General features: G+C 41.2%; 1 protein-coding gene across 1 annotated transcript in view; it reads left to right on the forward strand.

Moving 5' to 3' along the window:
• The window catches only part of MAOB (monoamine oxidase B), a 121,557-nt gene that overhangs the window by 83,050 nt on the left and 15,008 nt on the right, over positions 1 to 23,499 (forward strand). Inside the window, exons 4-8 of the mRNA XM_061410384.1 lie at positions 7,057 to 7,161; positions 7,852 to 7,943; positions 14,828 to 14,969; positions 16,400 to 16,549; positions 17,545 to 17,704. Coding sequence (XP_061266368.1) covers positions 7,057 to 7,161; positions 7,852 to 7,943; positions 14,828 to 14,969; positions 16,400 to 16,549; positions 17,545 to 17,704 — 649 coding nt within the window. The remainder of the gene's footprint in view (positions 1 to 7,056; positions 7,162 to 7,851; positions 7,944 to 14,827; positions 14,970 to 16,399; positions 16,550 to 17,544; positions 17,705 to 23,499) is intronic.

Raw genomic sequence — 23,499 nt, forward strand, 5'->3', positions numbered from 1 at the left:
GGGCTGATTTTCTTTAGGATGGACTGGTTGGATCTCCTTGCAGTCCAAGGGACTCTCAAGAGTCTACTCCAATACCACAGTTCAAAAGCATTAATTCTTCCGCACTCAGCTTTCTTTATAGTCCAACTCTCACATTCATACATGACTACTGGAAAGACCATAGCTTTGACTAGACTATATATAGTCCATTTGACTAGACCATATATAGTCCACTAGACTATACAGTCCATGGAATTCTCCACGCCAGAATACTAGAGTGGGTAACCTTTCCCCTCTCCAGGGGATCTTCCCAACCCAGGGATTGAACCCAGGTCTCCCGCATTGCAGGTGGATTCTTTACCAGCTGAGACACCAGGGAAGCCCAGTTCACCTAAAGTAACAATAATACCCCTATGACAAGTTAAAATAGTTGTATGGAAAAAAAGATGTTTTCTAAAGCAAACACATGAGTGAGTGGCACTGATTTTCATTTTTGTGTATCTTTCCCATCTGGCTGAAGAGGAAATAGCTGGATTCTCCTATCTGTGTTTGGCATTCAATCTGTTGTGATATGTTGCTTTGTCCCTGAGCTGGGGACTTACTCTGGTGTCTTCCCATGATTTCCTCAGATGAGACAGGCCTCCCTGGACAATATTCTAAATAGTAATAGTCACTGGAATGTTTCTACAAAAGCCAAATCTGAGGCACAAAACTCTCGCAGTATCTTTGGTTATGTCAAATAAATTTAGACCTTTCCCTACTTTCCCTACTTATTCCCTGAAGCTTGAAAACTTGAGTTTTTATGACTCTAATAATAGTTATTTCCTGGGTTCATCATAAGATTTCTGTAATCTTATACAACAATACAGTTGGCTCTCCATGTTTGCAGATTCAACTGACCACAGATCATGTACCATATTTATGATTGTGGTTGGTTGAATTCGTGGATATAGAACTCACAGATACAGAGGGCCAGCTCTGGGACTTGAGAATCCATGGATTTGAGTGTCTGCTGTGCATCTTGGAAACAGTACCCTGAAGACACTGAAGGATGTAATCACTTTTATAAACTTAGCTACGGTGCTACTTGCTTGGATGTAAGACACCAAGGACTGTCAGTAAATGAGCACATAAAAAGGGTAAAGTGTTTTATTCTTTTTCATCACAGTACTCTTTGTACATTGTTTGGTTTCCATTTACTCACACAGAGCTCTTTGTGGTGGTCACTTCTCACTTTGGTTTTGGCTTTAGAGTTCTGAACACACCCCCTGTCTATGAGCATTCCTGATTTAGGAGGGCTTTGGCAGCTGATCTCTGACCCCATTGTGTTGCCAGAATGATTGCTGTTGGTGTAGCCCCCACTGTGTTTAGGACCCAGTTGAATGCCTGGCCTTCAGTGGGGGTGACGTCTCAACTGGGCTGCTAAGCTGGCATCTGTCAAGTGCAGTCTTGGAAGCCCCGCACCCACCTCCGTCATACCCTTTCCATATGATGTGTGCTTTACAAAGGTGTTATCCTTGAGAAAGGAGGGAGGGATAGTGGAGAGGTACCCATCTCACAATGGGTCAAAGGTTAACCAGGAAGGAGAAATAGGTCACTGTTGTTGGATGGGGCTCTCTGTGCAGGTCATGATAACTCTGCCCTCACCCAAAAGCTGTTCTTCACCTTTTCCTGGGCCAAACCACATGCATCAGATAGACGTTCCCAGTTTCTGAAGCCATTGCTCTTATGTTCCCAGGAGCTGCCATGGCTGTTGGTGCAGACCTTGGCAGTGACAGAGCAGACACCAATTAACCAAATGTGCTGGGCTCACATGCTTCTTCAAGTCATCTGCTGGTGATTTCTGGCAGAACCAAAGTGTTTGTGAAAACCAGCACACACAAAGCGCTGAACAACCTGTCTGTCTGACTACTAATTTCTTCCCCTCCATTCTTGGTCCTGGAGCATGGAACAACAGACTGGTTCCAAATAGGAAAAGGTATATGTCAAGGCTGTATATTATCACCCTGCTTATTGAACTTATATGCAGAGTACATCATGAGAAACGCTGGGCTGGAGGAAGCACAAGCTGGAATCAAGATTGCCGGGAGAAATATCAATAACCACAGATACACAGGTGACATAACCCTTATGGCAGAAAGTGAAGAGGAACTAAAGAGCCTCTTGATGAAAGTGAAAGAGGAGAGTGAAAAAGTTGGCTTAAAGCTCGACATTCAGAAAACAAAGATCATGGCATCCATTCCCATCACTTCATGGTAAATAGATGGAGAAACAGTGGAAAAAGTGGAAGACTTTGTTTTCTTGAGCTCCAAAATCACTACAGATGGTGACTGCAACCATGAAATAAAAAGACGCTTGCTCCTTGGAAGAAAAGTTATGACCAACTTAGACAGCATGTTAAAAAGCAGAGACATTACTTTGCCATCAAAGGTCCGTCTAGTCAAGGCTACGGTTTTTCCAGTAGTCATGTATGGATGTGAGAGTTGGACTATAAAGAAAGCTGAGCGCCGAAGAACTGATGCTTTTGAACTGTGGTGTTGGGGAAGGCTCTTGAGAGTCCCTTGGACTGCAAGGAGATCCAACTAGTCCATCCTAAAGGAAATCAGTCCTGAATGTTCATTGGAAGGACTGATGTTGAAGCTGAAACTCCAATACTTTGGCCACTTGATGTGAAGAACTGACTCATTTGAAAAGACACTGATGCTGGGAAAGATTGAAGGCGAGAGAAGGGGACGACAGAGGATGAGATGGTTGGATGGCATCACCGACACAATGGACATGGGTTTGGGTGGACTCCAGGAGTTGGTGATGGACAGGGAGGCCTGGCGTGCTGCAGTCCATGGGGTCGCAAAGAGTGAGACACGACTGAGCGACTGAACTGAATTGAATTGATTCTTGGTCCTAAAGGATTTTGCAGCAAAAATGGGCTGTTCTTCCCATTTAAGGGGTGATTATTCAACCTGCTCGTGGTTTTATCTCTTTCTGATCTCCTTTACCTGTGGGCAGAAGGCCCAAAGAGTCCAGGGAGAGGTCTTTGAGTGCCAGCCTTGGGTGTACTCTGTCTTTGCGAGGTAGCCTGACCTATTTCTTTACTGTGGGAGTTCTATCTCTTAACTTCTTTTATAAGTGCATCTCTGGTGTGTGGTGGGAAGGGGGAAAGTATTGATGGTGGGGACCTGCAGGGGCCAGGGGAGGGAACTTAAAAGCAAAGAAGTTAATAATAGCTAATAATAATAGGAAACCTGCTTAAACCAAATGTTTGTGCCCTCCCTCAAATTCATATATTGAAATCCTAACCTGTAGTGAGATAGTATTAGAAGACGGAGCCTTTGGGAGGTGATTAGGTCATAAAGGCAGAGTCCTCATGAATGAGATCAGTGCCCTTATAAAGAGACCTAGAGAGCTCCCTTGTCTCTTCTATTGTGTGATGATACAGCAAGAAGATGGTCATCTGTGAACCGGGAAGTTGGTCCTCACCAGACACCACATCTGCCAGTGTCTTGACCTTGAACTTCCCAACCTCCAGAACTTTGAGAAATAAGTTTCTGTTATTCATAAACACCCAGTGTATTGTATTTTTGTTGTTGTTGTTAGAGCAGCCCAAAAGGACTAAGACCAAAGATCTTTCTTAGAATTTAGGACATTGTGTGTCAAATAAGTAAGTTCAAGGTCACACACCTGAGATGATAGCCAACATTTATTGTGAACTTACTGTGTGCCAGCAATCTATGCCCACAGGTCCTAGACATGCAAAAATAATAATTACAGCAGTGGTAACTGCTGCAGGAATAACAGCGATGTTTGTTGATAACTGACAATATGCCAGTTGTCAGAGTAACTCATGTGAATCATCTCACTTCATCTTTCCAGTACATCTATGAGGTAGTGACTGTCATCCCATTTTACACATGGATAAACTGAGGACAGAGAGCTTAAGCAGCTGAACACAGCTAGTGAGTGGCAGAGACATGACTTGATCGTAAGATTGGCTCCAGAGTGTGTGACCTTGTAGCTTAGAGTCCAGTGGGTAACACAGAGTGGTCAAATGACATTGGTGCAGTGGAGTTAGTGGCAGGAGAGCTCTGGGACATGGAGAAGTCCCCCTAACCCGGTTGTTTATGGTAATCTGGACATACTTCCTGGAGGAAGATGATGGGGCCAAGAGTTGTCGAGTTGGAAAGACTGATATATGGGGCCTAATGAGATCAAGCAACTTACTTGTTCCATGTCAATCAGCTTTGGAGAGGCAGTGCAGGGGTGGGACCCACCTGTCGTTTGCAATGAATGCTCCTGTGGATCCAAGTTTAGAAATGTACAGTGGTAATGTACAATATTAGCATTAGGGAAAACTAGTTGAAAGGTATAAGGACACTTTCTGTACTGTCTCTGCAATTTCTCCATAAGTCTAATATTCTAAAATCAAAAGGTACTTAAAGCATAAAAGTCAACCAAGTGTTGATCAGGCTGTGGAGCAAGTAGAACTCTTGTACATTTCTGGTGAGAATGTAAAGCGGTAGAATCACTTTGGGAAGCTATTAAACTTGAAAAGTTCAATGTACAGCTACCATGCATCTCAGCCATTCCGGTCCTAGGCATTTATTCAAGAGAAAAAAAATACATATGTGTGTGTGACAAGAAACAAGGATGTTCTTAATAGCTTTATTCACAATGAATCAAAACTGGAAATAATCATCAGTGGAGGAATGGATAAACAAACCATGGTGCATCCATACAGTGAAACACTCAGCAATCAAAAGGGACCATTGCAGCATGGATGAGCCTCAAGAACACCATGTCGAGCAAAAGAAGCCAGATAAATGTGGAATCATACATGCTGCATGATTCCATTTGTAGAAAAACAAAAAAATTCTAGAACAGGCAAAACCAATCTATAGTGACAAAAAACTGATCAGTGGTTGTCTGGGGGCAGAAAGGGAATAGGAATTCACTGGGAAGGGGTAGGAGAGAACTTTCTGGGGTGATGGAAATGTTTTATATCTTGATTGTGATAATGGTTACACAGGTACATACAGTGTGTCAAAAACTTCCCAAATGGTGCATTTAAAATAGTTTCATTGTATGTGAATTATACCTTGTGAAAGTTTTACTCAGTTGTGTCCCACTCTTTGTGACTCCCTGGACTGTATCCTCTGTCCATGGAATTCTCCAGGCAAGAATACTGAAGTGGGTAGCCATTCCCTTTGCCAGGGGATCTTCCCGACCCTGGGATGGAACCTGGGTCTCATGCACTGCAGACAGATTCTTTGTCGGCTGAAATGTGTAGCAGTTAATTTTATGTGTAACTTGGCTAGGCCACAATACCCAGATATTTGATCAAACACTCTTCTAGATGCTTCTGTGCAGGTATTTTTTTAGATGAGATTATCATTTAAATTAGACTTTGAATAAAGCAGATTCCCCTCCATAATGTGAGTGGACCTCATCCAATCAGTTAAAGGCCTTAACAGAAAAACACTGAGGTTCCCCAAGGAAAAGGGAATTCTGCTACCAGATGGTCTTTGGACTTGAACTGCAACTCTTCCCTGAGTTTCCAGCCAGCCGGCCTGCCCTGTAGATTATGGAGTTGCCAAGCCTCTACAATTGCCTGAGCCAACTCCTTAAATTAAGTTAATCTCTCTCTCATCACTCCCATGCACACACACATGCACACACATTCAATTGGTTTTGTCTGGAGAATCTTGACTAATAGAAGAAAAGTAAGCCTATATGATAACTCTTCCCTGAGAACCTTAGGACCTTGTTGGAGAAAAGATCAATATGACCATAGAGTTTGTAATTAAAATTATTTCTGTGAGCACAAAATCAGTATGAGATGAAACTTTGCTGAATGACTGAGATTATTGTGAGATTTGGGTTGATTGTGGACCTTGACTTACTCCAATTTGGTTGCAAGATGATGCCAGAATACACAGCCTGACTCAGGTTTTCAAATAAACCAAAAGTGATTAACAGTAGTTTTCTTCCAGCATTAACAAGTTAAGTTTCCCAGAGATGACTTACATGCTGCCATATTAGTAATCTTTGCCAAAATATTAATATATGCCTTTTATTTCTGTGTTGAGGTATCCCTGCTCTCTTGGAAGCACCAGGTAGTGTAAACGTGTCACAAAGAGATCCTTGAAGTCGTCTGTTATTGTGTGTGTGGCTGTACTCTGCTTGCAGGATCTTAGTTCCCCAACCAGGGATTGAACCTGGGGCCATGACAGTGAAAGTTAGGAGTCCTAACTGGACCACCAGGGAACTCCCTAAGTTGTCTCTTCTTTTTGCTTTGACCTTGATCTTTGGGAACTCCTGTGTTGACCTAGTGTATCTATTCCTGGGAAAAAACTTTCTGGGCCCTCTTTTGTGACTCTCCCTAGAGATATTTCTCCTTAGAGAAGCCTGGCGGGCTACAGTCCATAGGGTTGAGATTGGTTTTCTGTCCCCTTCTAACTTGTGTAATATTTATAGTTTCCATTTTCTGACCCTCCACCATGCAGGGATATCCTGGCTCTGAGATATTTGTAAGTACCATTGGCAAATGAGATTAGGTAACCTCAGTTCTGTACTGGCATTTATATTTTACATGGAAAGAGTTCTAGTTTCAGAAAGAAGCTTCTCTATTGTGTTGGGTGTGGCACCAAATTTATTTAGTAACAGAGAATTCTGCTGGAAATGTTTATGCTTAAAAGTTAAGTTCTGAGGACACAAGGAACTAAAACATTTGAGTATCTATCACAAACTGATAGGGGGCTTCCCAGGTGGTGCTAGTGGTTAAGAACTCATCTGCTAATGCAGGAGATTTAGGAGATCTGGGTTCGATCCCTGGGTGGGGAAGATCCCCTGGAGGAGGAAATGGAAACCCACTCCAGTATTCTTGCCTGGAGAATCCCATGGACAGAGAAGCCTGGCGGGCTACAGTCCATAGGGTTGCAAAGAGTCAGACACGACTGAAACGACTTAGCATGCACATACTGATAACATGATTTTGCTTACAGCTATTTAACAGCTTAGCATATTTAACTACTCTTCCATCGAAGTAAATGTTTCCTTTGAAAAATATCTTGTATCTCACAGGGCAAATCCTACCCCTTCAGGGGCTCATTCCCGTCTATGTGGAATCCTATCACCTACCTAGATCATAACAACCTCTGGAGGACGATGGATGACATGGGACGAGAGGTAAAACTTCCACAAGCTTCTTTGATGACATTTGTATTCTTCATGATAAGTTTAGTCCTTGAAAGACGGTGAAACATGTCCCCAATGCCTAGCACATTGTGTGGCACAGTGACTCACAGTAAAGATTTGTGAGATGAATGAATGAACTTGTTTCTAACCCTTAAAAGAATGAGATGTCCAACAGGCTCCTATTTGCATACCACCAGTGTTGGGGGAGGGAAGATTTTATATCATTCAGCCTTCCTGTGATAATGTTTCTAATTTACAGAAATAGCAAATAAGATTTCTGGATCTTTGAGTCATCACCATGCCCAAACCTGCATCTCCTAAGTAAACACACACAGAGTAAACACACCTGAAGGTCCAGTTTAAACATGATTTGGTGCAACTGACTGATCTTTGTTAAGGCGTTGACTTTCTGAATTGTTCTCTCTAAATTAGTAACTTAGTAGTTATTTGGAAACTGCCTGATTACAGAATCACCTCCATTTATGGTAGAGGAAAGGTTAGCATAAATTAAATATGGATTGAGTGAATAGGAATAGGAAGGGGATTGTGCAATAAAAACCACTATTGAGGGAATTTCGAATTTTCTTTCTTTAAGTTAGAGCTTTTAATACTATTGAAATGGTTATTTAAAATGGAAAATTACATTTGTTTTTTCCCCTCTGAATCATCACCCGAATGTAGATTCCCAGTGATGCCCCGTGGAAGGCACCCCTTGCAGAACAGTGGGACCTGATGACAATGAAGGAGTTGCTGGACAAGATCTGCTGGACAGAGTAAGACTCGCCATCAGGCACAGGCATTGACTGTGACCTGCTTTCAGATGTATTTAGCAATTCCATTCAGCAACTCTGAGATAAAGAGCTGTTTTGTGTCTAAAACCACAGTTGGTCAAGTGGAGGGCTGAAAAATATTGCGATCATGTCCTAAAGGCGTCTATACATCAAACCTACTTCTTGGAAATAGTTTTGCATCACAAAGGTGATGTTGCCCCATAAAGTCCTCAGGACAGTCTAGAATATGCCATCTCTTTTATTTAGAACAGCTTAAAGGGAAACTTCCCTGGTGGTCTGGTAGTTAGGACTCTGTGGTTCCAGTGCAGGGGGCACGGTTTTAATCCCTGGTGGGGGAAACTAAGATCCTACAAGGCATGGCCAAAATAAATAAATAATTAATTAAAAATAAATATGTGTTTTTTTTTAAAAAAAAAACAGCTTAAAGATCTCATTTATTAAGCTGTTGAAGTAAAGATAGTTTTGTACTCCTTGCTAAAGGTCAGGTATGGAGATAGTGTACCAGGATATACATTTCAAACACCTATGGAATGGGGTGCAACTCTTTAAAGCTTTGAAGAGGAACTTCTAGAGACCTTCTCTGGATCATTCACAAGTATCCAGGAAATATGGATGACTAGACTGACTACTCCCCATTAAGGAGAAACATGTAGCATTGAAAGAAAGTGTGCATGAGTCAAGTATTAAATTGCAGTTGGCAGAGTTGTGGAAGCTGTATAGACAGACAAGATGAAGAGGCCTCACTGATCTTGGACATCAGGGAAAAGGGAAAGGATGTGGTGAATTTGTGGTAAACAAAGTAAGAAAATGGAATTGCAATGAGGGTATTTGCCCATGCTAAACAGCATTAGTTGGGAATATGACTCTGCGGTTGATATCTTCATTCTCTAGGCTTTGGGGAGGGAAGTTGGAGCTCTGGCAGCTAAAAGTAAAAAAGATTTGAGGGATATCTGAATCTGAGATATGGAAATAATCAAAAGACATAAAATGTACATACATTTTCATATGTAAATTCAACTTTTAAAAATTTAGCTTAAAGAAGGAGAGGAAAAGAGAGAAAGGGAGATTCAAAGCATTATTATTATTATTATTTTGGCCACTTGGCTTGCAGGATCTTAGTTCCCTGAACAGGAATCAAACCCAGGCCCTTGACAGTGGAAGCACAGAGTCCTCACCACTGGATCACCAGGGAATTTCCTCAAAGCATTATTTTTAAAAGAAAAATCTAAAGGTCCTCAAATTGAAGATTGGTTAAATTAATTATGCTTTGTCTGAAAATTGGAATACCCTAAAATCTTTAAAGTTTTGTTGTAGAAGAATATTTAATGACTTGAAAAAATTGTATTATTAAACAAATAGAAAAGCAGACTATAATCAAGTATGTACAATGTGATCTCATTTCTAAAAAGGAAACAGTATATGCACTGCAAGCAATGGACATCCATCAGAACATTTTTTTTAACATATATTGCAGTGCAAACATTTGTCCGAGTAATTAAAATTCTTCATCAAACACCATATTTCATGGTTGCAGACTATTCCATGAAAAGTGAATATTATAATGTGTTTATCTATTATCATTAGACATTTTAGTTACTTCCAGTTTTTAATCATTGCCATTATTATATAATAGTTTGTGATGAACATGTACTACTCTTATGTCTTCAGCCTTTGAAAGCAACCAATTTTGAAAGAGTAAAACCCTTTTATTGTCATGAAATCATGCCTATTATTAATTACATCATTTTAACACATGTGATTTACCACATTTTTTGAGAATGTAGCTTGTGATACAACGGGTTTTTTTGGTAATAAAATTGCAGTATTAAGTTTTAAATTTTATACATGAGATTTTAAAAATATAATGAGTATTTATTACCTGCATTTATAACTCCCATTATAAAAAGCTTTTAATAAATTCATGAGTTCTTCTCTCTCCAGAGAGCTTTAAAGCTCACTGAAGATAAGACTAATTATATTTCTTTGGTCTCATAGAGATCTGAGTTTTTCTGTCATAGTCCTTGGCCTTGTCCTCCTGTTAGTGAATATTTCAGGTTGTTGGCTGACAAAATACTGCATTCTGAGATGTTAGGACTATATGAACACAAGCTAATTTTTAAATTTTTCCTAAGCAAGATAACTATGACATCATTTCGTAGTTTCAAAGAAAGTAACCCTTGGAACTTCTCTGGTGGTCCAGTGGCTAAGACTCTGCTCTCCCAATGCAGGGGGCCCAGGTTTGATACCTGGTCAGGGAACTAGATCCCACATGCTGCAACTAAGACCCAGTGTAGCCAAATAAATATTTTAAAAATAAATAAAATAAAGGGAAGGGGACAACAGAGAGTGAGATGGTTGGATGGCATCACCAACTCAATGGAGATGAGTTTGGGTAAACTCCGGGAGTTGGTGATGGACAGGGATGCCTGCAGTCAAGTGTGCTGCAGTCCATGGGGTCGCAAAGAGTCAGACATGACGGAGTGACTGAACTGAACTGAACTGAACTGAACAAAATCCCCACCATATCCAACCTACTGTGATTCAAACTAAAGTATAGTCATACATTCAAAAATTAATATTGATCATTTTGTCTGTTATTATCATTTTATAATACACTTTAAGAAACACATTGAATTTATGATATAGTCACAACTATGTAAATATACTTTTTAAAATTTATAACTAGAAAAAATGCACCAAAATGAGTCTAAGGATTATCTTTGGGGGAGGCAGAAATGTGGAAGATACTCATTCTCTCTTTTTATTTTTATAAATTTTCCAAATTTTATATAATATATTTATTTTTTCCATGTAGAAAATATAGTAACGTTTACCTTTTAAAAAGTCAACAAGGCAAGGAATACAAAAATATTATTGCACTAGCTTCCTTGACCTTCCATCCCTCAGATATTTTTCTTCTAGTTCTTTTCCCACTAAAGCTCCCAGAGTAAATCAAATAAAGCATTAGATATGGCCTGACCCTCCAGAGAGAATGACTTATAGATTTCCCTTGATTTCAAGCCAGTTATTTCTTTCTCACCAAAGTGGCAACAGTAACAATCACAGCACTATTTTTATGTTTGATATTGGTTATCTAGCCAGGGCAATATTAGATTTTAGTTATTTATGACTCCCTTTGGAGAAGACTCTTGAGAGTCCCTTGGACTGCAAGGAGATCCAACCAGTCCATTGTGAAGGAGATCAGCCCTGAGATTTCTTTGGAAGGAATGATGCTGAAGCTGAAACTCCAGTACTTTGGCCACCTCATGCGAAGAGTTGACTCATTGGAAAAGACTCTGATGCTGGGAGGGATTGGGGGCAGGAGGAGAAGGGGACGACAGAGGGTGAGATGGCTGGGATGGCATCACTGACTCGATGGACGTGAGTCTGGGTGAACTCCGGGAGTTGGTGATGGACAGGGAGGCCTGGAGTGCTGCAGTTCATGGGGTCACAAAGAGTTGAACACAACTGAGCTACTGATCTGATCTGATTACCTTATATTGTCCAAATTCACCTATAAATTAAAGAACAAAGGATATAAGACATGAGGAAACAGCAAAGGATATTTTTACTTTGAAGTAATATTTTAAACCATTCTTTGGATATTTGCTTTAGATAGATGACAAAAATTGCCTCTACAAAGAAACCATGAGTCAGCAATTTCCGTCCCTTCCATTATCATGAGGAATCTTGCAAAACTAACTTTAAGTCACTTCAACATATATATTACACTATTTTCAGGCTTAATGATGGGGACTATCACAAAAGTGCTACCAGGTGGTTATGGTTGCAAACATTGTCACAAGTAACTGGTGTGTGTTGTTTGATTCTACAAACTTCCAGAGCTAAGGTACACTAGGGTAGAGAGGTGTCCCTTGGTCAGGGGATTCATCCCTTTGAGGTCAGCTGATTAATTATAAAGCATTTTGAGGTATTAAAAGCATGAGGTTTGAATTATGTATGATGTGGTTTACAGTGGTACCATTTAATGAGCTCCCTGAGACTCAGTTTTGGGGCTTGTGAACTGGGGAAAAATAATAACTGTCATTTTTATAACAAATCAGTAAGACAGTGGGTTTAAAAAAACCATGGAGTATGAAAGAGTTCAATAAGTGGAAGACAATATTATTTATTCCATGTATTGTCAGCATTACCAGGTGGCAAATTCTGCCTCAGATATAAACAACATGCAAACTTTATGTCAAAGTCAAAAGCAGGGTTGGTCCTAATTAAAGATATCCCAGAGTACACATTACTCCTGGTCTGTTAGACGTAACTGAGTTGTTGGAATTGCATGAGATCTTTCACCTTCTGGTGTGGCTACAGGTAGGACATAACCTCTCATCATTTACCTGCCAACCTCAAGCAAAAGTTCATCTATTTTTTGCCTCCTTCATTCTTTGGGCTGCTCTTCCATTAGGTGGTAAAATAACTGAATAGGTAACTGTGACTAATTCTGTACTTGGTACATCACCTAGCATATCCTTTGAGCATTATCAGTTCAGTTCAGTCACTCAGTCGTGTCTGACTCTTTGTGACCCCATGGACTGCAGCACGCCAGTCTTCCCTGTCCATCACCAACTCCCAGAGCTTGCTCAAACTCATGTCCATCGAGTCAGTGACGCCATCCAACCATCTCATCCTCTGTAATCCCCTTCTCCTACTGCCTTCAGTCTTTCCCAGCAGCAGGGTCTTTTAAGTGAGTCAGTTCTTTGCATCAGGTGGCCAAAGTATTGGAGTTTGAGCTTCAACTTCAGTCCTTCCAATGAATATTCAGGACTGATTTCCTTTAGGGTTGACTGGTTTGATCTCCTTGCTTATGTAGACCATTTACAAATAATGTTTAGGGAGTTCCCCCTAGTGGCCGAGTACTTAAGGATTCCAGGCTGTGGCACAGCTTCAATCCCTGGTTGGGAAACTGAGATCCCACAAGTTGTTTTGTTGTTTAGTTGCTCAGTTGTGTCCAACTCTTTGTGACCCCGTGGACTGTAGCCTGCCAGGCTCCTCTGCCCACTAGGCAAGAATGCTGGAGTAGGTTGCCATTTCCTTCCCCACGGGATCTTCCTAACCCAGGGATCAAACCTGGGTCTCCTGTGTCTGCTGCACTGGCAGGTGAATTCTTTACTCCTGAGACATGAGTGAAGCTCTGCAAGTTGTGTGGCATGGCCAAAAAAATAAATAAAATGAAAGTAATGTTGAATTGATATTTCTCATCAACGTGTGTTCATTCAGTCATATAACAAGTAATCTATTCAGTGCTTACTATGTGCCAGACATTATTTTATTAAAGAGGACACTATGATGAGCAAAAAAGTTAAGATTCCCGTCTCACTGATGATATTCTGGTGTGGGAGACAGCAATAAAAAATAATAAACCAATAATTAAGATAAGACAGTGAAAAGAGTTTAAATGATACTGTGGTAAAATGATAGAGAATGCCAGTGTGCTGGGAATATAGAAGCTGGTGCTCACTTTCATGAGCATGTAAGAGTTCATTTGGGGCTTCGCTGGTGGTCCATGGGCCTGGTTGCCCTGTGGCATGTGGGATCCTCCTTGACCAGGGATCGAACCTGTATCCCACATGCCATAGAGCAACTAGGCCCAGGTGCCACGGCTACTGAGCCTACACAGCCCTAGAGCCCGTGCTCCACAAGAAGAGAACCACCACAGTGAGAAAGCTGCACACCGCAACTACAGAGTAGTCTTCACTCGCTGCAACTAGAGAAGAACCCACACAACGATGGAGATCTAGCACAGCCAAAAGTAACTGCATAATTAACTAACTAAACAAAAATTTTAAAATTTAGTTTAAAATAGATGTATGGCAAAACCAATACAATATTGTAAAGTAATTAGCCTGCAATTAAAATTTTTAAAAAATTTTTAAAAATTAAAAAAAAACAGTTCATCTTTCTGAGGAGAAATTAGAATAAGGAGAGAAGGTATGGGATAAAATAGAAAACATAGGAATGGGTTAGACCACTTAGGACTTTGAAGGCTGTGGTAAAAGATCTGAATCTTATTCTGGTTTTGAAAGGATGCCACTGAAGAGTTTTAAGCAGGGGGATGATGTGACTTGATTTATACTTTAAAAAGAGCATCACAGAGGCAAAGGCAATAAACAGATTTTGGCTTCAAGAATGGTAAATAGATACTAGGTGAGGACAAATGGAACCTTGTCCAGGAACCAGTCTGGAGGAAATAATTGCAATAACCTTGGCAAGAGAGGTTGCCAAATTGGTAGTGATGAAGATGGAGTGATGTGGTGAGAAACAATAGGACTTCCCAATGGATTGGATGGGAGGGAGAGTGATGGAAAGAGAAATTAAAGTTGATTTCTCTAGTGTTGGCCTTAGCAAGTGGATAAATGGTGATGCCTTTTGCTGAGATGGGGATGACTGGAAGAGTAGCAAGTGTGTGGAGAGCAATCATGTGTGTGTTAGTTGCTCAGTTGTGTCCGACTCTTTGTGACCTCATGGACTGTAGCCCACCAGGCTCCTCTGTCCATGGGATTCTCCAGGCAAGAATACTGGAGTGGGTAGCCATTTCCTTCTCCAGGGGAATCTTCTTGACCGAGGGATTGAACCTGGGTCTCTTGCATTGCAGGCAGATTCTTTACTACCTGAGCCACCAGAGAAGCCTGATTCTGAGTTAGGTCTTTTGATGAAGGGGAAAATATATCTCTTATTCCCCAAATCTTTGATGTCATGTTTTATAATATTAGATTCTAGTGATTACGAATTTCTACAACTTGCCAAATTGCATTCCACTTAGCCAAGTAAGTTTGCTGTTTGAATAATTTCCAGACAATGAAGAAGATGCTCCCCTGCATTTGCCAATGTTGCTCTTATTTCTTCCTGAGCAGATCTTCAAAGCAGCTTGCTATTCTCTTTGTGAACCTTTGCGTCACTGCAGAGATCCATGAGGTCTCCGCTCTCTGGTTCCTGTGGTATGTGAAGCAGTGTGGGGGCACGACCAGGATCTTCTCAACATCCAATGGAGGGCAGGTACCCATTCATACCCAGACCATTCCAACAGAAAACCACCACTGCCTAATTCAAAGATTGCCATCATCCATCCTTCATTCATGAACAGACAGAGCTGGAAGCACGCTTGTGGCTTTTGGAATTTAAGCATAGCAGCTCAAAGTGACTTTTGAAAGGCGGAGTCCATTGTTAGGTACCAAATGTGACAACCCAGTGGCCAATAGCATTTAAAAATTAGGCTTTTTAATGTACTTTTGCAGTCTTCCATTTGGATATACATCTGATGATTGTTTATAAGTTTGTAAGAGACCAGCTGATGAACTGGGTACTTCTTAGAAAGCTCAACAGAGAAAATCAGAAATATATTTTCAATTAAAAACACATACACCACATGGAATTCATTCATTGCTTATTTCCTGAAGCCCAGCTTTGTATAAGGGGCTGTGCTGGCACTGTAGGAAATGGATTAGAGTTCTTAGATAATCTGCTTGACAGCCATTTTCCTTTTCTTTCCTTACTCTTCCTCCCCTTCCTTCCTCTCATCTCCCTTCTCCTTCTCCCCCTCCGTTCTCTTTCTCCTTCACTTTCTTCTTCTGAGAACTATTTGAAATAGTCTTTTAAAAATTTAGCTGAACTGAACATGTAGGAGGAGGTGGTCAGTTCAACTGTGTGTACAATCATGCAGAACATTTTGAAGCGTTTTCCTGGGCTTAGGACAAGGGGGTGCAGGGAGGTGAAATGACCTCAGTGACCACAGAAACAGCAGGCACCTGACCCAGGGTGAGATAGACAGACTGTAACAGGGAGTAAGCTGGCCTGGGGACAGGTAGGCCAGCAAGGTTCTGAGACTGGGTGACAAGGAAAGGGGAAGCAGGCCTATGTGGGCTCAGGCAAGTGGTTGGCCCAGCAACCCAATCAAAGGATGCAGGTACGACACAGAGCGGGGGCAGTGGCCAGGCAGGTGGGACTTGGGAGTCAGGCTGAGGATGTCTACCTGAGTTTGGAGCCTAGGAGCCCATCAGAACATAGCATGAAATGTGACTGTTAGAAAACCTGTCATTTTGTTGAAAGCGGCTTCCCAGGTGGCACAAGTGGTAAAGAATCTGCCTGCAATGCAGAAGACCCAAGTTGGATCCCTGGGTTGGGAAGATCCCCTGGAGGAGGGAATGGTTTCCCACTCCAGTATTCTTGCCTGGAGAATCGCATGGACAGAGGAGCCTGGCGGGCTACAGGCCATGGGGTCTCAAGGAGTAGGACACGACTGAAGCTACTGAGGACAGAAGCATCCATCATTAGTTAGAAAACAAAGGTGAAAAAAAGCAGCCACGAGAGCAACATGAAGCTGAATACCTCACACAGTAAAGATGTGTGAGGAAAACTAGCAATTTAGCAATTTGTATCTATTTTTATATTTCCTACTCACTCCTTGGGTCCTTTTTTTTTCTTTCCAGGAGAGGAAATTTGTGGGTGGATCTGGTCAAGTGAGTGAGCGGATAATGGACCTCCTGGGGGATCGAGTGAAGCTGGAGAGGCCTGTGATCCACATTGACCAGACAGGAGAAAATGTCCTTGTGGAGACCCTAAACCATGAATTGTACGAGGTAACCAAGAGCCTTAAACCAGGTAGAGGAGACCAGAGTACCATAGGTAACCAGAGCACAAATAAAGCCAAGAACATTCCAGACTTCAAAGACAATGCCCTTGCCCAAAGTGAAAAAGCTACCTCTATCTGAAAGAAAGGAAAAGGGAACCATAATATTTGGGGCTAAGTTGGAAGATTTATAAAATATATATTATCAGTCCTCTGTATTGGGCTCCTGCAGAATTAGAAAACCAAACAAAACATTGATTTGATACATATTAAGTGCTTCCTATGTGCCTGGCATTCTTCTAGGAGTTGGAAACATAGCAGTGAACAAAACAGATAAAATTGCCTGCTTTCATGTGACTTACGTTCTAGTGAAGGAGAAAAGCTGTAATCAAATATATAGTTAAAACATAGACAACGCCAGATAGTGATGAGTACTGTGGAAAAAACCAAGCAGGAAAGGGACAGGGGGGTGATGCCAGAGGTGGGGTGGGCCATTGGTCATGCAATCTGAAATAAGATCATCAAGGAAGGTCTCACTCAGAAGGTGATGTTTGAGGGCAGAACCCAAAGAGATGATAGATTGGGCCAGGTGGCTCTCTGGGGAATAGTTTTTCAGATAGACTGAACATCAGTGCAAAGGCTCTGAGGTAGGAGCAAGCCTGGCATAATGAAGTAATAGCAAGGTAGTAAAAATGGTGATATTAAGAGGATTGTGGGGAAGAGTAACAGAAGATGAGATCAGAGATGTGACAGGGGTTCCTCTCATGTATGGCCTTGAAAGTGACTGAGGAACTTGGCTTGGACTCCAAGTGTGATGGGAAGTCATTGGAGGTTTTGAACTATGGAACAATCAGAGCTCATTCTGATTTTAACAGGGCCCTTCTAGTTTCTCTGTTAAGAAGAGACTGAGTAGGGGACAAAGGTAAAATGAGGGAGAAACATTTAAAAAGAGAGAGTAAAAACAACCCACCAACAATGTTTAATCACACCATTTTTTTCCCCCAGGCTAAGTACGTGATTAGCGCTGTTCCTCCTGTTCTGGGCATGAAGATTCACTTCAATCCCCCTCTGCCAATGATGAGAAATCAGCTGATCACTCGTGTGCCTTTGGGTTCAGTCATCAAGAGTATAGTTTATTATAAAGAGCCCTTCTGGAGAAATATGGGTGAGTACTTTTCTTTGGTAGAAGGTCCAAGAAACTTGGTGCAAAGTTACACATTTGTGTATAACTGTTTTTCTTAGCATGCGGGCATAAAACATTCATCCGGGTTCTAAGGTCAGTTCCATTAAGTAAAGTACATTGGCACAAACTCATGGAATTAACTTTCTTTAGAATATGATTAACTCTTTTTATGATTCAATATGGGCTTCCCAGGTGGTGCTAGTGGTAAAGAACCCGCCTGCCAATGTAAGAGACCCTGGTTCAGTCCCTGGGTTGGGAAGATCCCCTGGAGGACGAAATGGCAACCCACTCCAGTATTCTTGCTTGGAGAATCCTCATGGACAGAGGAGTCCGGTGGGCTACAGTCCATGGGGTTTCAAAGAGTCGTACAAGACTGTGGTAACTTAGCACAGCACATCATAATTCAATGTTTACTTAATCCTTTCACAGAATTTTGTGAAAATAGATTATTAACACTTTCTGATACAGTTTTTTTAAAGTGCAAGTTTATAGAGCCATTCACAAAGATGGGGATTCTGAAAATTTCCAGGCAATTTCTCGCTTGTGTCAGGATTCTACTGTGTAAAATACATATTCAATAAGTGTGTTGCTCTGCTGGATAGAATATTACAGAGATGCCCACTAAAATACTAGATTCTGCAATGATGGAAATGTTCCAGAGTGGTTTTCTCCAGTACAGCAGCCACTGGTCACTTGTGTTGAGAATTGAATACTTGAAATGTAGCTAATAAGACTGAGGACCTGAATTTTTCAATTTTGTCTCATTTTAATTGCTTTAAAGTCAAATGTAAGAAGCCACACATGGCTACTTCATTTTAATTGCTTTAAATTTAAAAATATTATGCAGCCATTAGAAAGAGAGAAATAATGCCATTGGTAGCAGCGTGGATGGACCTAGAGATTATCACACTGAGTGAAGTAAGCCAGACAAAGACAAATGCCATATGATATGACTTATGTGTGGAATCTAAAAAGAAAAAATACAAATGAACTTATTTACAAAACAGAAACAGACTCACAGACTTAGAGAACAAATTTATGGTTACCTTGTGGGGAAAGGTTGTGGGGAGGGATGGTTAGGAGTTTGGAAATTGACATGTACATACTGCCCTATTTAAAATGGATAACCAACAAGGTCTTAAACGTATAGCACAGGGAACTCGGCTCAATATTCTATAATAACCTAAACGGGAAAAGAATCTGAAAAAGAGTAGATATGAGTATATATATTAATGTATTAACTGAGTCACTTTGCTATACCCTTGAAAATATCACAACATTGGTTTTTTTAATTAATTAATTACTTTTTTTACTTTACAATATTGTATTTGTTTTGCCATACATTGACATGAATCCGCCATGGGTGTACATGTGTTCCCCATCCTGAATCCCCCTCCCACCTCCCTCCCCATCCCATCCCCCAGGGTCATCCCAGTGCACCAGCCCCGAACACCCTGTCTCATGCATCAAACCTAGACTGGAGATTCATTTCACATATGATAATATACATGTTTCAATGCCATTCTCCCATATCATCCCACCCTCGCCCTCTCCTTCAGAGTCCAAAAGACTGTTCTATACATCTGTGTCTCTTTTGCTGTCTCGCATACAGGGTTATCATTACCATCTTTCTAAATTCCATATATATGCGTTAGTATACTGTATTGGTGTTTTTCTTTCTGGCTTACTTCACTCTGTATAATAGGCTCCAGTTTCATCCACCTCATTAGAACTGATTCAAATGTATTCTTTTTAATGGCTGAGTAATACTCCAGTATGTACCACAGCTTTCTTATCCATTCATCTGCTGATGGACATCTAGGTTGCTTCCATGTCCTGGCTATTATAAACAGTGCTGTGATGAACATTGGGGTACACATGTCTCTTTCAATTCTGGTTTCCTCGGTGTGTGAAAATATCACAACACTGTTAATCAACTTTACTCCAATATGAAATTTAAAAGCTTAAAAAAAGAAAAAAAAATTCAAATGTACAAAAGCCACACATGCCTACTATATTGAATAGCACAATGCTAGAGTCTTATCACATTTACCCTCATCACAGCTCCTTTTCTTCCAAGAGGAGGCCAGGTAAGAACAGTCAGTACCTGAGACTGAGGGCAAAGGGAAGGGTGGACTGAAATGAGGACCTATATTACAGAAGATGAGAGGAAGCTTGTGCTGCAGGCAAAGGGGGAAAGTTCCATGTTTTTCCCTTAGGACAGTTCTTACTGTATCTACCCCTTTCCATGACATTGCAGCCTCCTAATCCTCCGCCTTTGCAGGACATTCTATTTAGGACTGTTACTGGGTTGGCGCATCAGTTGAGCAAGTAATTTATCTTTTCCAAAGAACTGGATAGTGACCCACCATGGAGACCTTGCTGGTGCTAAGCTGCTTCCCTCTGTGACCACAGATATTTCTCCACATCTTGGCATTTAAATCTACTTTATTTCAACAAGTGAATAAACAGTAATTCCCTGTATGGCTCTATCAAGATGTGTCCAGTAGTTATGCTGGTAATAGGCATTTCCATTGTTTTTAAGTTTTTGCTATTATATACGATGCTGCAATAAACAGCTTCTTCTGTATCGCTCTGAAGATTTGAATAGAAGCATTTCTTTTTTATAAAATCTGTAACTTTTATCATTAATAAGGCTTCAGAACTATGTAAAATCATTTTGTCAATTATCTCTTTGTCCTGTGCTCATTAATTTTTTTCTGCATCTGTTGCAAATATTTTCTTCCAGTGCATCATTTTTAAAAAATGTGTTTATGATGGTTTCATCCTACTAGGAAATATATCTACATGGGGCTTTTCTGGACCAACCATTCTTTTTCTCTGATCTTTGTCACTGGGTTCCAGATGTGTTTTTTTGTAGCACTCTATGTAAAAGGGGCTTCCCCAGTGGCTCAGCAGTAAAGAATCCAATGCAGGTTGGATTCCTGGGTCAGGAAGATCCTCTGGAGGAGGGCATGGAGACCCACTCCAGTATTCGCGCCTGGGAAATCCCGTGGACAGAGGAGCCTGGTGGGTTACAATGCATGGGTGTCGCAAAAGAATCAGACACAGCTTAGCGACTAAACAAAAAACCACTGAATATATTATTTCTAAATTATGTCGGAAAAAAAGATATGTTTATTATAAGATATACAAGAGTAGTCAAAACAGTTAAAATTGAAAATAAGAATTTCTAATATCTTTCTCCTCTATCCAGATGTGCAATCTAGGTGGGCATACTCCACTTTAGAGAACACAGATTCTATTTTCTAGTCCTTTAGAAGCACTTGTACTATTGTAATCCATGTGGCTATAATATATATGTTTGATATTTGGTACAAGAGTCTCTCTTTGGCTTCCCAGGTGGTGCTAGTGGTAAAGAACCTGTCTGTCAATGCAGGAGACCTAAGAGACTTGGGTTTGATCCTTAAGTAAGGAAGATGCCCTAGAGGAGGGCATGGCACCCACTCCAGTATTCTTGCCTGGAAAATCCCATGGACAGAGGAGCCTGGAGGGCTGCAGTCCATGGGATTGCAAAGTCACACAACACTGAAGCAACTTACTACGCACACACATCCTCTCTTCATTATTTTTCCTATAATTTTGTCCTTGGTAAATATCATTCTTCCAGATGAATGTGATCATCAGCTCAGCATTCCTCCTTCCACACTCCCACACTAAAAAAAGCTTCTCATGTATTATTTGATTCTAAATAGTCCTCTTTGCATGCATGTACTAAGTTATTTCAGTCATGTCCGAATCTGTGTGGCTCTATAGACTGTAGCCCTCCAGGCTCCTCTGTCCATGGGATTCTCCAGGCAACAATATTGGAGTGGGTTGCCATGCCCTCCTCCAGGGCATTTTCCTGACCCAGGGTTCGAACCCACATCTCTTACATCTTCTGTGTTGGCAGGCAGGTTTTATTTTATTTTTTAAACCACTAGCGCCACCTGGGAATAGTCCTCTTTATCACGGACCATAGGTACAATATCTTCTCTTTTCTCCCTGAGGATGTTACTTGCCGCTTTGGGAGGTACTTCCTCTCTTTGTCTTTTTTTCCTTAGGGTTCCTTTTTGTTTGTTAGTTTGTTTCTGATTTTGTCTGCTTCTTTTGTTAAAGGACTTTGTTAAATGTCTAGATGTCTTTGAATGCCCCTTTTTAAGAGTAAGGCTGGACCAAGTTAATCAGAAGTCCCCTGTGCATGGGCAGAACTCCTGAGCTTTCTACCTCCAAATGACAGAAATACTACTGTCATCTCATGATTTGTCCTGGCATGAACAGGGCTCGTCTCTCTGCTTCTTGGTCCTTTGCTTCCTCCCAGTGCACCTGGGTGGTACAGAGGCCAAGCAGCGTCTCTGCCCAGGAAGCAGGGCCTCCACCCCAGCCAGTTCAGCTGACTATGTGACCAGTGTGCCCTTGCTCTTTTCTCTTATCACATCCTGTCTTCTTTCTTGTCTTCTTATAACATGGTGATTCCTTAGCTATTTCTCTTGTATTCTTAAATCTTCTTAAATTCTATGACAGACTTTAAACATTTCTTCTCCCTGTAGTTCAGTTTTTCTCAATGTTTTTTCTAGCCCCAGTACACCTGCTACTGCTGCTAAGTCACTTCAGTCATGTCCGACTCTGTGCAACCCCATAGACGGCAGTCCACCAGGCTCCCCTGTCCCTGGGATTCTCCAGGCAAGAACATTGGAGTGGGTTGCCATTTCCTTCTCCAATGCATGAAAGTGAAAAGTGAAAGGAAAGTTGCTCAGTCGTGCCCGACTCTTAGTGACCCCATGAACTGCAGCCTACCAGTCTCCTCCATCCATGGGATTTTCCAGGCAAGAGTACTGGAGTGGGGTGCCATTGCCTTCTCTGCAGTACGCCTGAGGGGCATGCAAGTGCCCCTCAATTCAGTGACCGACTAGGACGTTGATTCTCACAGATGCAAAGTGGGGAGGGTCATGAAGGGAGACAGAGAAGCAAATGCAGGTTCAAAGGTCTAGAGGTGTGCCTGCTCACACACAAGCTGGGGGCATTGCATATCCTCCAAGTTCTTTCTCTAGTCGTTATTCCTCATTTTGAAGCCCTCTCATTGGATTTTCTATACAACCTTTGTTCCAAGGTGTCCTACCATAATTTTGTTCAAACAACCCCAATTTCCTAGTAAATTATGGAGCAGAAAGAGTGGTACACTGTAGTAGGATCTTATTCTAACATTTAAAATTCTGCCCTGACATTTTCACCATTGCTCTGTTGTATTCTCTTGATAAAATTACATATCTTTTTTGTTCAGGAGGGGAATCAGATAAGCACATTTGTCCAGAATGAGTTGAAATTGTTTCCCAAGTTGTTCTGGAGGTGCTGTATGAAATGCTCTCTGCCCTGTCTACAGATAATTAAGAACTAGTTAGAATAAGTACATGTGCTCTATGTCACTTCAGTCATATCTGACTCTTTGCAGCCCTTCGGACTATAACCTCTCAGGCTCCTCTGTCCATGAGATTCTCCAGGCAGGAATATTGGAGTGGGTTGCCATACCCTCCTCCAGGGGATCTTCCTGACCCAGGGATCGAACCCAAATCTCTTATGTCTCCTACATTGACAGACAGGTTCTTTATCTCTAGCGCCATCTAAGTGGCCCCTCATAAAATGTGAATGTTCAGTGCCTTCTATTTTACAGGAATAGACTAGCATGTCTTTGATACATCTTTGGTTTTATGTGATTTTTTGTGAAAAAAGAAATGGGGACACATGTGGTAACGGTAAGGGAAAATAAGATTTCGTTTAAT

The sequence above is a fragment of the Bos javanicus genome, chromosome X (assembly GCF_032452875.1).
Source record: "Bos javanicus breed banteng chromosome X, ARS-OSU_banteng_1.0, whole genome shotgun sequence".
In the NCBI taxonomy this organism is placed as follows: domain Eukaryota; kingdom Metazoa; phylum Chordata; class Mammalia; order Artiodactyla; family Bovidae; genus Bos; species Bos javanicus.